This window comes from Melanerpes formicivorus, unplaced genomic scaffold (assembly GCF_026170545.1).
Source record: "Melanerpes formicivorus ecotype bairdi unplaced genomic scaffold, bMelFor1.0.p_v2 SCAF_36, whole genome shotgun sequence".
NCBI lineage: Eukaryota > Metazoa > Chordata > Aves > Piciformes > Picidae > Melanerpes > Melanerpes formicivorus.
Window position 1 is genome coordinate 6,036,666 of NW_027142388.1, and position 17,046 is coordinate 6,053,711.

At 40.8% G+C, this 17,046-nt stretch overlaps 1 protein-coding gene across 10 annotated transcripts in view; it reads left to right on the forward strand.

Annotated features, from left to right (window-relative positions):
• RIMBP2 (RIMS binding protein 2) overlaps nt 1–17,046 on the forward strand; it is a 104,275-nt gene that overhangs the window by 82,962 nt on the left and 4,267 nt on the right. For 3 of the 10 annotated variants that reach the window (XM_068157418.1, XM_068157410.1, XM_068157411.1), the window contains 8 exons: nt 752–1,477; nt 3,286–3,403; nt 6,463–6,615; nt 9,615–9,799; nt 11,750–11,918; nt 13,905–13,970; nt 15,285–15,388; nt 15,963–16,034. In XM_068157418.1, coding sequence (XP_068013519.1) covers nt 752–1,477; nt 3,286–3,403; nt 6,463–6,615; nt 9,615–9,799; nt 11,750–11,918; nt 13,905–13,970; nt 15,285–15,388; nt 15,963–16,034 — 1,593 coding nt within the window. Of the gene's footprint in view, nt 1–751; nt 1,478–3,285; nt 3,404–6,102; nt 6,163–6,462; nt 6,616–9,614; nt 9,800–11,749; nt 11,919–13,904; nt 13,971–15,250; nt 15,389–15,962; nt 16,035–17,046 lie in introns of those variants that run through there. The other 7 variants (XM_068157415.1, XM_068157416.1, XM_068157417.1 and 4 more) reach the window with 5 other exon arrangements.

Genomic DNA, 17,046 nt, shown 5'->3' on the forward strand with positions numbered 1-17,046 from the left:
AGTGACTTTGACTCTTTTCTGCCAATAGGCTGATATTCAAATACTGGTGTTATCCAGCAGTACAAGTTCAGGATGAGTTTTGATGCCAATGCAGACTAAGTGACAACAGAGTGCAGTCTGCTTCTCAGAGTTCTTTCTGTGGAAGCCAAACTTTTTTAAATGATGCCATTTTTTTACAGCATTACAAAGGAAACTAAAACTCCTTTAATGATGTCTGCAGAATAGCTCTTCTCTGGCAGGAGATTTAGGAGTATTTGCTATTCATGCAGGATGCTTTAACAGATACAAAGCAAGAAAGCTAGCTAGAACAGAGTTTTCATTCTCGGATATGGGTTCTGGTTACAAAGAAAAATTAAATAGCAATTTGGCATGGGGCAAGGACCATATTAAGCATCAGTGCTGTGTTTTAATGCCATTCCCATTCACCATGCTGGAACATGTGCAGCTTCTATTGCTTTGTTTTAAATGCATGAGTTTATTCTTGTTAAGAGCATCACTCAGTCGTTTGTACTGACCTCTCATGTTGTATTTGACACCCAGCAACTTCTTAATCACGTCTTTATTTTTCACAGAGCCTCATTCAAAGCATGACATCCTTTTCACTAAATAAGCTGCATGTCTTATGTTTGCCATTTCTCTAAAACTAATTCTGTCTTTATTTTTCTTTTCTTCTCCCTTTTCCCTCCCATTTTATTTTTGTCACACACTATTTGTTCCCTATCTGTTTTCTTTAACATTGCATAATCTTAAGGAGTGCGATAAGACCACTGAAGCCACTTTTTTGGAACAGCCTGACTTTTCACAGCAGATACATCACAGTAAAAAGCTTTTCAGTATTCCAGAAGTAGCTGAAGAGGATGGTGAATACTCTGAACTGCTGTACAAGCAGGGTTTAGGTATGCCCTATAAAAAGAATCCCAAAATAGCTAGAGACTCTAGACCACCTAGGCCCTACAATCAAGACCAGCAGCACAACTTCTGGTACCCAGCCAAGCACAGAATTTCAGGCATGGAGGATTTTGCTGCAGACGACAAAGGATGTAAATATATCCGATCCTTATCAAGAAGCCCAGACAGTGGACTAGACTGTGGAAGTGAAGAAGAAGAGTCTCGGTTTAATTTCAAATACACTTGCGATTCGGTTTCTGCCACTGTGGCATCTAGCTGCTGTGCAGAGACTGCTAACTGTTCCTGCAGGAAAAGCATGAGGCCCTTACTTGCTCGCAGGAAAACCTTAACCAGACAAACCAGCATCGAAGAAGATTTTGGTGACCTGGGTCCTTCCTTTGTAGAGCCCAGGAGTGAACAGGTCAAGCCCAGTTATGAGAAAAAGTATGAGACTCAGAAATGTAATAGAACAGATAATTTCTCTAATGAAGATGTTCAGGGAGGCTGGAAGACCGACTTAAAAATGGCTGACTCTAGGGCAGCTGGTCTACTTGCAAAGCCATCCCACAGAGATGCAGAAGACTCTCTGGTGTGTGAAATAAATCTTCCTTCTACCATCTGCTTGCTTCTGAATCAGTCTGTTTTCTTTCTTTTGTTCTTTATTTTTTTTGGGGGGGGTTGCTTTTTATTTATTTTTTTTCCTGACTTAATTTTTAGAGTCCATCCTTTGGACCTAGCTGCTACATTTCCCCCCTTTTTTTTTTAAACTGTTCTTCCTCCCCATTCATTTTTGATTTGTTATTCTTCATTTTCCTTTGCAGTTCTCTTTTTCTGTCATGCCGAAATCAGTTTAATTTGCTTTACGATGATTTCCCCACCCCACCCCCCCCCAGAACCAATTACAATAATGGCTGCTTTTATTAAAGGACAACTGAATCTAAATTTTAATTAAGGGTTAGCTGAACTATGATTTTTTTTTTTTTCCCAAAAGACCATTTTTCTTTATTTTGCCCATCTAAATCTTGTTCAAAAAAAAAAAAAAATAATCAAAATAAACCCCCACTACAATGCAACTGGAAAAATACTTCATCACTTATTATTTTTTTCTTTAATTATTATTTTCTTTGTGTGTGTCAAGGAATTCATTTCATCGTGTTGTTTTTATTCAACTCATTCCTAGAATGTTCAAGATATACTCTCTATCATGAAACGTCTCTGGACAACAATCAAGACTCTCCCCTGGTGTGCCAGTGACCCAGATTCATGGAGTCACAGTTTTCATCATATTGCCATTTTCTGCCTTAGCTCTGCATTGTAACTACTTTGTCATCCCTTTTAGACCATCTCTTCTTGCCTTTGAAGTTGCAGACTGCATCTCTGCGTGAGAATGCAGGCAAACAGCTTCTTCCAAAGGGAGAGGCCAGGGCCATTCCATATCTTCCAAGGATGCCTCTCTGTGATCTTGCCTATTTGCATTTCTGTCTATTAATCTATAGAGAGTCTCCACTCTTTGATAGATGCATCCATAGGCTTCCCTAAAGACTAAAGCAAGTTCTTTACACCCTCAGTCTGCAAGAGACCAGAGTGGAAACCTCAAATCTAATGTGTCTCATATGAGAGTGGAAATCAGCTGCCTGCTCTTCTAGCCTAGCAGTTTATGCTGAAATGATCCTTAGCATTTTCTCCCATTAAAATCAGTGCCCAAGCTGTACTAATCTCAATGACTGCATCGTAAACTCTGGAGAGCATTAAAACAGTGCCATTACTTATTAAAATAGCAACATTTTCTGCAAGGGTAGTGAACAAGCATTTTCTGCAAGGGTAGTGAGACAGCTGTGATGTGAGACGAAGTGTGTCTACATTCCCTTCCACATGTCTCAGTGACCTCTAAAAGGCTTTAACAACCGAAGGCCATTGTAGAAAAGCTGTGTGCTGAAAGACAGAAGGACGTGCACTTGTTCCCGTGCTGCAAACTGGACAATGCTATGTAGCCATGCACAAAAAAAAGGCTTCCCTTTTCAGAGCAGTCCAATCTGCACAGCTCTCAGGACTGGTTGTACTACTCTTCAGAAGATTCTGACCATCTTAGCAGCAACAACAAAGGCAAAAGAATATTTCCAAAAAAATTATTCTTTTTCTTTTCTTTTTGTTCTGATGTGTGACTGCTGGTTACAAAACTCTGCCATAAATCAGGGAACCATTTTTTTTTTTTCTTTTGCAGGTTTGCCAGGCAACAGTATTGACTTTTCAGCTAACCTTTCAGTTAAAAACTAAGTTTAGTTGCCTTTAGAGCTTATGCTTCCAAATGTGATTGACCTGATTAATGTCCAGTCTTGTAACCATAATGTTACCATGCATGTAACTTACAAACCTGTTTTTTCTGTTGTTGTTTTTTAGCTTTTAGGTAATCCATCATCTGCAGGACGGCCTGAAAGGGTGGAGCATGCAGGGCGAAGGTCCTCTCATGGCAGTGCAGTGCCACAAAGGTCTCGACCAATGTTGGTCCCTTCCATTGGTTAGTTGGACAGATTGGTGCATTTCTGTTCTTTACAGCCTCAGAGTGGGGAAGGTGGTCCTTGAAAAAAAGACACAAGGCACTTATCTTGTACCATGGTTATTCTTAGTTTAAGTGGGATGAAATGGAAGTAAAGCACTCCATCAAAATCTGAGTGTACTGGGCTCTCACAGGGTAGTCATTGACATCACTGGAAGTATTTTAGGTAAATTTCAAGGGTATTTGAGCTTTTATAAGCTTGGTTAAATTTGGATATTGTTAGATTTTACCTAAGCAGAAATTTGCAGGCAGGCAACTTTGTGATCAGTAAATTAAATGTACCCATTCAGCCATCCATTCAGCCATCCATCTTTTCATTCATCAACCATCATTTTTGCATTCACTTTCCATTTTCTTGACTACTTTTTGGAATTTAGCAGGAAAGATGGAAGCTGTTAAATATAACAAGTTAGTAGAACTTGCATATATTTACTAGATTCCCTATTTCTTACAGAATGATCCCTATTTTGGGTTACTTATGATTTAAACTATGTGCTGGTGCATACCAGAAAATCCAAAAAGTAGTGCAGAAAAGATAATGGAATCAAGGCGCTATGGACAAATACGTATCTGTTAAAACTTGCACTCTCTACTGACAAATGAGGAACATTCACACTGATAATCAGGAAACAGAAGCAAAACAAATGCAGAAAGAGTTCTGGGAGCTATTTGCAGAACTTTATGAAGCTGTAAATTTGGTTCAGTTCCTGACCCCAACCTGGAGTGTAGTTTGTGAGTACTGAATCGTCAGGAGGAGAAGAAAGCAGTCAGGCATTTCTCACCTGACATTTATGTGTAAGAGATATTATGAGGTATTATGAGTAAGAGATATTAAGAGGTATTATGAGTAAGAGATACCACAAGTGGGGATTAGCAGAAGAGGCTGATCGTTAGGGAATGCTTTTATTTAAAATTATTACTTTCCCCTGTTTTCAAAGAATCAAACTGAAATGCTTATACCATAAATTAAAAGTAAAATCTCCCTAGTGGACACAGTTATTTTGTTATCTAGTAGATAGGAATTGCTACTATTGAAAACATAGATCAGGAAACACACACAGCTGTAACACATGAAACTTCAGTATCTTCAACAGAGGATTGCTGGGCAGAGGCTGATCCTTGTCATGCAGCCTGGTGCAAACCAGCATAATCTTCACAGATGTCAATGAAATTACACTGGTATGAAAATGGTATAGGGGAGAATCAGCCCCAGAGGGGCTCTTGTGCTTCTGTTGATGGTTTACTATTAGGTGGATCAAATAGCTTTCAGGTGATGGTGTGAACACTTAGATTTTTGTGTCCTTTTTACTATTTTTTTCCCCCCTGAAAGCAGCTTATTTTTTTCCTCAGGAGTACAGATTTCTGGTTTATGTTTGGACTACTTAAAGCAAGTTTCATATCCGAGATCTTTCTTTTATATTATCTGCTAAAACATCTTTTTCTTTTCATGAATAGTGAGAGAGCAAACAGTCTTGTTTAAATAAATCCTGTGGGTTTCATTTTAATTAAAAAATAAGGGATGCAATTAAACTTATCAGAGCTCACGTTCTGCCAGCCAAGGTTAGGACACAGAAACTGCTACGGAACGACTTCACAGTTCATTAGTTCAAAACCAGCAGCTTAGGGATCAGATAAAGTCATTAATTTCTGATAGTCAATCTGTGCTCAAATGGGTAATTAAATAGAAAATACAACCTAAGATTTTCTTTCTTTCAGCATAACTAAAAGAGTGAATGAATGTATTCTGTTTTGCTTACCATCCACAGATGCTCCAGGAATAAATTGCAATATGGTCTAATAAGCAAACCCCTGAGCATTATGTACAGCTTCTAACAAAAAAAGTTATTTACTCTGAAGCTGTTAAAAGGGGCTGTGTGTGTGTGTTAGAGTGACTTTTCTCACTAAAAGACCAGTGAATAAATCACCAAAAGATGTGTGCAATATGTCTCTCACTTTCAGCAGCACACTGCAATAAATCACTTTGAGAAGAAGTGAAGCAAATATAAATGCCTGATGAAACTCTGCCCAAAAGTTGCTTCCTGTAAGCATAATCTAGGAGTTCTGTATCCAGATAAATAAAATGTGGTAAAAGTAGGGCATCCAAAAGCACATAGGAGAGCTTGAACCCCCTGTTCAGAGCTCCCACTGACAAAGGAAGTTTCCCATGAACAAGGGTTGCAAGTATGGATTTTGAAGAAGGAAGTTATCATAGCTGTGTTGTTATAATATGTAGTCCCACGGAGTGAAAAGCAGAGTAAAAAGAAAGGAAAGAAGAAAGTAAACATGATTGAGCCAAAGTTTAGACTGTTTAAATAAATGAAACTGTTGTTGGCTTCAGGATATATAGCTCAAAACTGCGGATTCTACATTTCTTGGCAGCAGCTTATTCCTTTAAATGCATGTCTGGAGTTTTCACTGAGTTATTCAGCTAAAGGGTCACTTGAGTGACAGAAAGTTCTTAAGGCGCCTCTAGGAGGTCAGATTGGTGGGAAAGACCTGCAGAATTGTAACATTCTTAGGATTCCACCGATAAAACCTTTCTCCAAAATGTTCTGGAATTTAAATTCTTTGAGGTATTTCCTCCATTAAGCTATAAATACTTTAGATTAGTATCTTCTTGCAGGTAGGATTTAAGTAAATTAATTAATTTTTGTTTTTAGGTTGATACTTTAGAAGGTGAAAGACAGTTTACAGTGCTCTTGACCTTGCAGATCTGGCAGGTAGGATTGTTTAAACCTCATAATAAAAGATGATTCCTAACCAAAGATCTAACAAGCAATATTTACACTGTATGAATCTTTAAAAGCACAGAATTCACATGCTTTAAACAAAGGAGGTACACATTTCTGTGATTTCCCCTGCTAAAGAAGGACTTCTAGAGTCTGAGCCATCTGGCAGAGCTTATAGCCTTCCTGCTATATGCAAGTCAGAAAGCAAGGTAGGCAAAGCCTGCCAGCAGGAGCCTCCACAAAGGCAACTCTACAATATGTTTTAATAGATCATTCCCTTTTTCTCCATAGAAATTACAATGGACAGTAACAGTGAAGGCGGTCGGTCTCGGTCAGGTAGTGAGGGAAATATTTCACCTGTAAAAGAAGAAGCTTATTATCGCAGCACTGGTGGACACAAGAAATGGCCCCAGCAGCGTACCATGGCCTCTGAATATAGATACGGTATGCCGACCATTCTTCCTCCTTTGTGACAGACACCTTGTAGAGCTGCGTGTTAACGAGCGCGGTTTGGCTATGACAACCTTGCATGCAATGCGCAGTGCCAGGGGAACTAGCTCTTAAGTCCTGTCTGCTCTCAGGTAAGTTTCTCCAGCTCAGCTGCAAGGGACAAACAGCCCTTTAGTCCTCTGTCCTTTCCATACTCAACTGAATCCAAGCACACTGCATTGCATGAACCTCTGTGAAGCTATGCTGCTACTAATGCCAGTCAATATTTACTGTACACACTTGAACAACCATTCATCCAATTGACCACATCTCCACTTGAGTCATGTAGACTGGACAGGGACAAACAGTAGCTGGTATATCACAACTCAGCATCCTATAAAGTTCTTTACCATGAGGGTAGTGGAACACTGGAACAGGTTGCCCAGGGAGGTGGTTGGGGTCCCATCCTTGCAGATATGCAAGGTGAAGATTCAACCCAATCTAGTTGATGCCCCTGCTTAATGCAGAGGGGAGTTGGACTGGTTGACCTTTGGAGGTCCCTTCCAACCCAGACCATTCTATCATTCTACAATAGGAGGCAGTTACCAAACATTATTCTGATATTTGGCTTGGGCTACACGAACATTCAAGAGAACTGTCTGTGCCACTGAGCAGAGGCAAAAAAAATCATTCTTATTTTTAGGAATAGGTACATCATAATGACTTGTCTTCCACGAGTAAAGCAATTATACCCACTACTGATAGTATTTGTTGCTTCATCAACATAGAAATCATTACACGATCAACAACTCATAGTCCCATGACACAGTAAAATGAAATGTCTAACTCTTAACCCATCAAAGCAGCCCAGACTGAAGGGACCCTTAGAGTTTAGGTAAATGATAATCTAATGTTGAGTTTCAAAGCAGAGAGACCTGACTGACAACCAGATTATCAGCTTGTGTATGTTGCTGTAGGTCTAGTGAATTCAGTGCAGCTGCATCAGTTGGGAATCTGACTGGCTGCAGCCAAAGACTATTTTACACACACAGTTATGTGTGTGTGTGTGTGAATGCTATCTCATATACCTCTTGAGAGAGCAAGCAAAGTTGCTGATGTGCTAATCAAGAGGCATTTACTCTCTGGTTCACTGAAGCAAATGTGACTATTCTGACTCAAATTGTTACAGGCTGGTGCTTTTAACAGAGATTATTTGGCCATAATTCATGTTTGCACCAAATCCCTGCTGACCACAGTTGGAGTTGGTTGCAAAATTCGTTATTTTTAATTAAAAAAACAAAACAAAACAAAACAGCCCTTAACCCACCTCTCTTACACTGCCTGGTGAGCCCCAAGTATCGACCACAGAATGACTGCAAGCTGACTGTGGGAGGAGAACAGAACAGGGGAGAATCCCATCATTGTATCCCATTGCTTTCTGCCCCATGTGTCCTTCTCCCACACTTCCTTTCTGTGCTTTGTGCCTGCCTAAAGCTTCTTGGCTGGAATACTCCCCTGCCCTTTTGCTGTCCTGCACTTTTCCCTGTTCACATTCTCTCTTGCATTCTGGACCCAAGAGTTAGTAGCTGTTCCCTTAAAGCTGTGACCCTCTGAAGTAGCCTTTTTTAATGGTAGTTTTAAAATACCAATTGTTGAATGAAATGCATCTGACATAGAGGCAAAAAAAGGATGAATTTTACTTTAAATGTTCCATACTGAATGTTCAAACTATTAAAACAAAAATGCAAGTCTTTCATTTGCTGGAGGGACAAGTTGTACTAATATGAAAATGTGTTTGAAAGATGTTGATTTAGTTGAACTCCATTTTCACCATAATTCATTACATCACTTTCTCAATTTATTCATTGTGAAGGATCTTCTAAAGTGGATGATAAGTGTTGAGTCAGCAAGGAACAAAAGACTCCCACTGAACTTGGTGGGACTTGTGCAGTAAGCCAGGTTTTTCAGAAGTGGCTTGTGACTTTGAGGGGGACTTCATAGAACTTGAAAAATCCTACTTTTGAGGGGACTTCATGTAACCTGAAAAAGTCTCATTTGGGGGAAAGTGCTGCCATATACTCTTTCAAAAGAAAAAGAAAAGTCTTTGAAACCCCTCAGTCTAAACACTCTCAAGACATTTTGGCCAGATTTTCTGATTCGGTTTTACTGAAGTCCATCCTGAAGCACATTGTTGAATCATGGACTAATTGCATTCTTCAAGTCACTTGAAAAATCTGAATGATAGACAAGACGAAATGGCAATTCTCATTGTTCCTGTCCAAATTAATTTGGTACCCTGCAGTGGACAAAGTTCAACGCAGTGTCAGGAGTTGGATGATTCATGGATGATCTTTCCTAATGAGATTGTGGTTAAATGCAGTCATAGTTAACCATTTCTCTTGGATTTTAATGCCATGTGTTAGTGTTTGGGTTGGGGCACTGCTGGCTGTGTTAGCTATTGACTGTGTTTAAACAAAATCATAGGCAGTGGAGTTCCAGCCCTGGTATAACTGAAATATATTTCTTCTTGCCTGTCTGGAGGGAAGAGGTTATAACTGTGTTTTAAACTTGGTGCCTAAACATGGTATGTCAAGACAGTTTTCTTGTGTTCATGGAGAGCAGAAGCAGCTCTGCTGGAAAACAGGGGGATCCAAAGCATGGTTATTTTTGCAGTAATGATAAAGCCTATCAGACTCATCATTTTGGCACTCTGGGCATGCTTCACTAATTTAATTCTAGTGACAAAGATTGGGTTTCTTACCTGACTTGTGCACATGTGTAAATGTCAGTGTGGTGCAGAAGATCAGCACCACAGGTAATGCATGCAGATTGTGTATGCTTTAAAAATGAACAAACAAAGAAACAAACTGCTCATTTGCCTGGCAGGACAGGCCTTAACTCGCTGGGTTTCTTTCACTGGAATGCCAAGCGTTTTTCAGCTATTGACTGGAATAGTTGAAAGATGGAGCCAGCTTGTATTACTGATTTGTTCTTCTCTGAATTTACTTTCATAGATGGCTATGGTGGTCATGACCATCTTTCTCCAGATATTTATGAAGAATCAGAAACAGATCCTGGCACAGAGGATATTTCTACTCGAATATTTGTTGCACTCTTTGACTATGATCCGCTGACGATGTCCCCAAATCCTGATGCTGCAGAAGAAGAGCTGCCATTTAAGGAAGGACAGATCATTAAGGTGGGATCTAAAAACAGAGGAAACAAAGGACACATTTACAAACAGGGTGTCCTTGGTTCCCCATGGGGAAAGCAACTTGTGTGATTAGAGTCCAAGATTTTTTTCCTCCAGAGGCTTCAAAACTCCCTGGATCTTGAAACTAGTATTTAGTCTTAATGAGTTAAAAATAATAATAATGGGCAAAAACCTCAGAGCGGCTATAGATGGTTAGAGGCAGATTTGATCAGAGATTAGGTGCTAAAAGCAAAACTGTGACTATGAAGCCCCCTATGTCCATTGCCACAAACCCTGTAGGAAAAGCTGCTTCAGAGAGGTGATGTCTTCCCTGCAAGGTACCACAAAATGCTTAGTGTTATACCGTTGGTCCTAGCAGAGCTGCTGATTTTTAAAATGCTGAACACTCCCAGCCAGTACACACTTAAGATTAACTAAGGTCCAGAAGTTAGGCATTTTTCTTTCAGAAGCTGTGAAAGCCACTCCCTTTTCTGACTGTTTGGTGTAAAATAGCAAGCTGTCTCAGAGCAGGCTGCAGAAGACAAGTTGGCCCTGTTTCAGGTTCCAGGGATGGTGTTAGGCTTTGTCCACGTTTTTAGCCACCCCTCTGGCCCAGCTTGCCTCATCTCATGGTAGTGCAGCTGCAAGGCACATTTGTTCAGTCTGCTGTTCTGATTTTAAAACACCAGCAGATTTTTCTGTAGTGTCAGCAAATGCATCTCCTGCAGCCTTGCATCCAATGGATCTGGTGCAAGATGGGCAGAAATGAGAAAGGCAGAAGGAACAGCTGATGCTGGTGCAAGGGTAATGTCAATTTGAGTGTGATCTGAAACAAAAGCTGGAAAAAACATGGACTCCTGTGTTCCACTCCCCATTTCAAAGACAAAAAATTGGAACTTCAGCTATTAAAATGCTGCCTGCCTTTCCACTCTGCTGGATTGGACCCCAACACAAATAAATGCCTGTATCCCAAAGGACAATTTTTAAATGCTGAAGACTTCAATATTTTGTTTACCGCTTCACCTGATAAAGGATTCATGCCAACAATATGGAATTTAAGAACTTCTTTTACTTTGCAAGAATGTTCATGGCACTGAGTTATTGTAAGGATTTCTTCACCAATATGTATGCTTGGCACTGGGAAGCCTAGAGACATCACACAGCAGATATTTCCTCTCAGTGATGTTTATTTTCTGTTTGGGACCGTGGTGCTTACTATGTGATCTGCTGCTCTGAATTTCTTGTCAGACTGATGTCAAAATGGATATTTCTGACGCAACATAGTGAGAAACTGATGACTTTTAGTGATGCTTCTCACTTCCTGTGCATTTCAGTGCTAACAAAAAAAAATATCTGAAATCATAATAATTAACATAATTCCAGGTTTATGATGTTAAGTCAGAGCACTCAAGAACTCATACAGTTCCACATGGTCAGAGGGCTGGAGCAACTCTCCTATGAGGACAGGCTGGGAGAGTTGGGGTTGTTCAGTTTGGAGAAGAGAAGGCTCCAAGGAGACCTTATTGTGGCCTTCCAATATCCGAAGGGGGCCTACAAGAAAGCTGGTGAGGGACTTTTTAGGTAGTGATCGGACTATGGGGAATGGATCCAAGCTAGAGGAGGGAAGATTTAGACTAAACATTAGGAAGAAGTTCTTCACTGTAAGGCTGGTGAGACGCTGGAATAGGTTGCCTAGGGATGTGGTTGAAGCCCCATCCCTAGATGTTTTTAAGGCCAGGCTCAGTGTGGCTCTGGACAGCCTGATCTAGTATGAGGTATCTCTGCCCATGGCAGGGGGTTTGGAACTAGATGATCCTTGGGGTCCCTTCCAACCCTGACAATTCTGTGATCCAATCTGTAGTCATCTGTCTGTGCTCCAGTAGCCATTTAGCCTGCATTAAAATTCCCAAATGCTAAAATCTTTACTGACCAATGTTACCCCTCTTTGAATCACAGGTTTATGGGGACAAAGATGCTGATGGATTCTATCGTGGAGAAACCTGTACAAGAATTGGCCTTATCCCATGTAATATGGTCTCTGAGATCCAAGCAGATGATGAAGAGATGATGGATCAGCTTCTGAAGCAAGGCTTTCTTCCCTTAAACACACCAGTGGAGAAAATTGGTAAGGGCAAAGCTATGCTTCACTTCTCCTGTCTGTTGGGTGCTATTAACTTGGCTGGATCTGCTTTGCCTTTTGTTCCTACTGTATGCAGATGCATCTAAAACCTACAGCAATTTGCTACACCATGGGATACATTCTGTGTCAGTCTCTGGATGACTTTATTCTGCTAATATTTAATCTTGGTGACATCTTTTGCTGCAAATGAGGACTTGTATCCTCACCACTCCACTCACTACTTTTTCTTATTTAAAAACAAATGGAAAAAAGGGGTTTGTCACCTGAACGATGTCTAGACACAGAACACGATCCCTGTGCTTCGGAGTGTGCTGCACTGGGGGTGCTTTGTGATATGCTCACTGCTGCAAAGCATAAAAAGAATCACCTGTTTGTTGTTATTTTTTACTCTTCTACATTTTCCTACTTTACCAATAATTTAAAGGGATGGTGGCAAAGGGTTATGTGTAATCTCATTGGAGGTGGCACTAGATACTATGAGATGTCATGGATAGTGCAAGAACAAACCCTTTAAAAAGCAGAGTCTGGCCAAACAATTCCATGTCACTCGTGTTACGTGACTGCTTCAGTGCTGTGCACGGATACACAATGCAAGCATCTTAACTTAGATTTCTTTCTATAAGTAAATTTCATACAACTAAATGTGTTGGAAAAATTTCAGCAAGATTCACTGAGCATAAAGGGCTGGAATTGGTTCACTCCTGTTTTAAACGTGAACTGTAGTAGTGGTTGCTAAAACAAAAACCCAACAAATAAATCTCCCATATCACTTTTCTTTAGATTGAGCCAAACCTTATCATTTCCCAAACTGTATTAGTAAATGTGTGGTAATGATTTTGTTTGCTTGCTTTTTTAAGATACTGAAATATTTTTAGATTCTCCATTGTCCACAAATGGGAAAGGTGATTAGATTCTTAAATGCTGGACTGAGTTCTTAATTCAAATCTATTTCTTTATGCCACATATAGTCCTCCCACTCGCATGCACTATAAACCCCACTGCCCTGGGGGTGAGCACACCCACCTACGTGTACAGTTGTAAGACAAAAACTTGGGGTGGGCACGCAGTGGGACCCTACAGCTGTGTCTGAGCAGTCTGGCAGCCGACAGCATTATTCTGCAGAAGTTCTAGCATGGGTCTGCATCATTTGCAGTCCGTTAGAATGAGATACCTAGCCTGCCTTAGGGACATCTGTAAACACAACTGGAGGCCTAGTGAGGTTAAGAAGTGTCCAAATATGTTTCTGCTTCTAGCTGGGAGGTCACCTGTGGGTACAGCAAATACCTTCCTGAATAGCTGTGGCTAGATCTTACTGCTTTAAGTCCTGCTCAGGGCTCTCAGCTTTTATCAAAGTCAGCAAGCTGTAGAAACAGAACACTTGTGAAGGTAAAAACCCACTACTCCACATAGCCTCTTGTGGTTGGGAATTATGTGAATATAATTGGATTTTCTTGTGCCCAATGGGCAGCTGAGAAACCAGGAATTCTTTCTCTTGGAAAGAGGGAGAGGCAGTTTATGACAGAAATTCTGTCCTACATTACATTTTTAAGCAATTCTACTTACCCTGGGATGTTTCTGAGAGTGCTGTTAGCAACCTACCCTCAGCAGTTCACCTTTAAATATTCTAGCACTTTAAAAGCATTATTTATGTTATCTTTAATATGGGTATAAATTGTTAGAACAGTTAGTCTTAATTTTAAACTAAATATGAATTCTGAACAGCAGAGATCCATGTGCTCAGACCCTCACTGTCACACAGGCTGCCCACGTGGATTTGTAGCAGAAGCAGGATCTAACTTGCCAGTGTGTCTCATATTGTTACTCGTTTTTAATGTCATATCAGACACTTTACATGCTGTGTTCATACAATATTTTTTTCTTAATCCTTTGCCCACATGAAATCCTTAAAACCAGACTTTGAACAGCTTCCTATCTTTTCTTCTCTTATTTGTATGCATTCCTTTCCTGAAGTCAACTGTGACCGTTTCAAAGAGAGCACACACTCTGTACACCGCAGATCCAGAAAGTCTAAAAGAGGTCTGTGCTAAGAACCAATAACTTGATTCAAGCTGTACATTAGCTGAAAGTACTTGAGCTGCCTAGATTTATTATTTTATTTAATGCCTTTAAACTTTTGGAAACCAGAAGTTGGAAAATATTGTCCCATAGCAGTTATGTATAGGGTCCTTCTTTGATTCTCTCCTTGGTTGATCATAGAGGGGCCCGTGACCCTGAGCAGTGGGCAATATCTTGCCCCAGAGAGATACTTCAAAGTGAAAAGTGTGACTCTAAGACAATCAGTTAGGTACTGGTTGATCCAGGCTTTGGGGGATTGAGGTCCCAAGTCTGTTGCAGTTTGTGCCTTCCTTTTGGATCTCTTTGAGTTCTATGTCAATCCCTTGGACTGATAGCTAGGACAGCTACACCAAAGCACCCACTGCAAAAGTAAGTGATCTCCTGACTGAACTGGTGGGTGAGGTGACAGCTGTGAGCACAAGTGACACTCAGGATCTGCTGCTACATTAGCTGAGCCTGTAATGCTCACCCTCCTGTTGGAACCATCACAGGGTGCCTCCTAACCCTAGGTTTCCTTTGTCACACTGCATAACACTCAGCAAACCTGCCCTCAATGCCTGTCTGTAAGTAGCACTAACAAGCATGTTCCTCTTGCTGCAGCAACCATCTGCAAGAATCATGCTAATGTCATTCAAATTTGAAATGATGCCCAGTTTGGACCACTGTAAATGTTTACCGTTGAGTAATAAACATTTCAGGTGGGTCCTGGAAGCTACAAATTTTACTCCTTTCCTTCTGCTCCCCACAAAGGAAACTTGTCAAATCAAACAGTAATTGAGAATGTGGTTTTGTAGTCAGTGCTGAGAACACTGCAGAGCACTTGCATAGTGGGAAGCCTCTTTTGCCTTGGGACAGCTAAGAATGTCCCTTTTTCCTTCTAGTCTCTCACCAGAGGATGGAATAATCCTTGTGCTTAGGAGGGTGGGGAAGGGAATAGACAGTAAATGTGGAAGTTTGATAAAATAAACAAACATGAATTTTGACTGGCTTCATACACCCCGCTATAACCTTGGGATGTTAGTTTTGCAGGCAAATGCTGTTCGGAGGATTCAGTGGCTTATAATAACAAAGGCATCACAATTGTTAAACTGTTTATGAAAGGTCCACACTGCTCTGAAGCCTTTTTCTGTCTGGGGGTTTGGTGATCTGCTAGAGAAGTACCAACACTGTTACTGCGCTGTTGAGAAAATGATGCGGGGAAAGTTGCACTTTTGTTTTTCTTTTCCAAATAACTGTGATAGCTTTCCTTCCCTTCCCCCCCTTGTGATGGAACAGAAAGGAACAGACGGAGCGGCAGACAACACTCGGTGGCTACAAGAAGGATGGTGGCACTGTATGATTATGATCCAAGAGAAAGTTCTCCTAATGTGGATGTAGAGGTACTGACCTATCTGTCACTGGTCATGGAGCTGCAGCAGTCAGTAGTGATAAGATGAGCACTATTACACCTTCCAGTGGGTGTGCAGAAGCCAGAAAGTTCAGAACTGCAAGCACTGGTGGTTTTGGGCAGATGTTTAGGATGAGCTTACAGCTTCTGTAGATTTATGGTTCTTGTTCAAACAACATGAAGGACTCTCCAGTGTAGGATGTATTTAATATGGCACAGTGTGTTATAGAGTCAGCTAGGGAGAGATGCTTTGCAATGCATGTGCACACATATCGATATGTAAAAAGCATGATGTTACATGTAGTAGGGCATTAATTTTTAATATATAACAATTTAAAGATACCTTAATCATCAACTGACCATTAGCTAGATCTTCATTCAACCATCAGCTCTTAGCTAGATTTAGCAAGCTTAAAAAAAGGAAAAGTTTAGGTTTGCTCTCAAAGTTCAGTTGGGTTTCACCAACATAAAGGAGACGGAGAAATGTGACTGGGTTTCCTGTTAACAAAGAAAATGGTAACCTTTGCCTAACAAGGCACTCACTGTCTCATTTCCATTTGCTGCAGGCTGAGCTGACATTCTGCACTGGGGACATCATCACTGTGTTTGGTGAAATCGATGAAGATGGGTTTTACTATGTAAGTTGGCTTCTGCTTGGTTGCTTCAAACCATTACTAACCCAGGCTGGAGGGTGGATTTCAGGACACAATTCCAGCTCATTTTGTGGTAGGACTTTTGTGGTAGGATCCTGATTTGACCAAAAAAAAAATCTACATGGTGTGCCTGGAGTTTTTATCACCACTCCCATTTTGTACCTGCCAGACTGAGGTCAACACCAAGCCTGACAGAGAGCCAGGCTGTGAACCTGACCTCAGCTCCCACCTGCAGTTTGTAGCAGAAGCTGATGCTCCCTTAGCTGGAGGAGATCATAAGGCACTGAAGAAGGTTCACTCACCACCTCTGCACAGAATTTTAAGGGTGGTTGTTCATACAGCTCAGAGCTGTCTCTGGCATTTTATAAGTAATATTTTCTTTGACAAGCTTGTTGGAAATGTAGATTTTGAGTACATGTGAATGATGTGTAATGGCAAGGTGGGAGAAAAGTCTAGGTCCAGCCTCTTCTACAAATAAAGGGTTAACTGGTTCTATTACATCCATGAAACAGTTCAGTGGTTTAAAGCTGTAGCTAACTGCCCCCACTAGTTTGTTGCTCCTTGAAGGAGAAGCAGCACTGAACCCTGACAGACAGTATTCCAGCACTGCTTGCCCAGCTGGATGGTCTTCAAATTGACAGTAGCAGCCAAGCTGCATTGTAAACTTGCATTTCACATTTCCATGGTGTTTTCACCCCAGAAAACAGGCCCAGCTGTCATTTTCCAAAACATTGTAGAAGTTGATACCCAAAGGAATAATGTGATTGCCTGAGCAGTACAGCCCAGCCCCACACATTTATGATGCTACAGTCCTAAGGACCGACATCTAGAAATTGTGTGGCACTTCAGTTCCTGCTTCTCCACTGTGCCTAGATAAAGAACATGAGTTCCTTTGCTCTCCACTATGCACAACAGCTCTTGCAGTTTTCAGCAGCAAGTAAGCTCTTAAGGTCCCAAGTGACTTTAGATGGATATCTTCTGCTCCTCACTGGCTCTG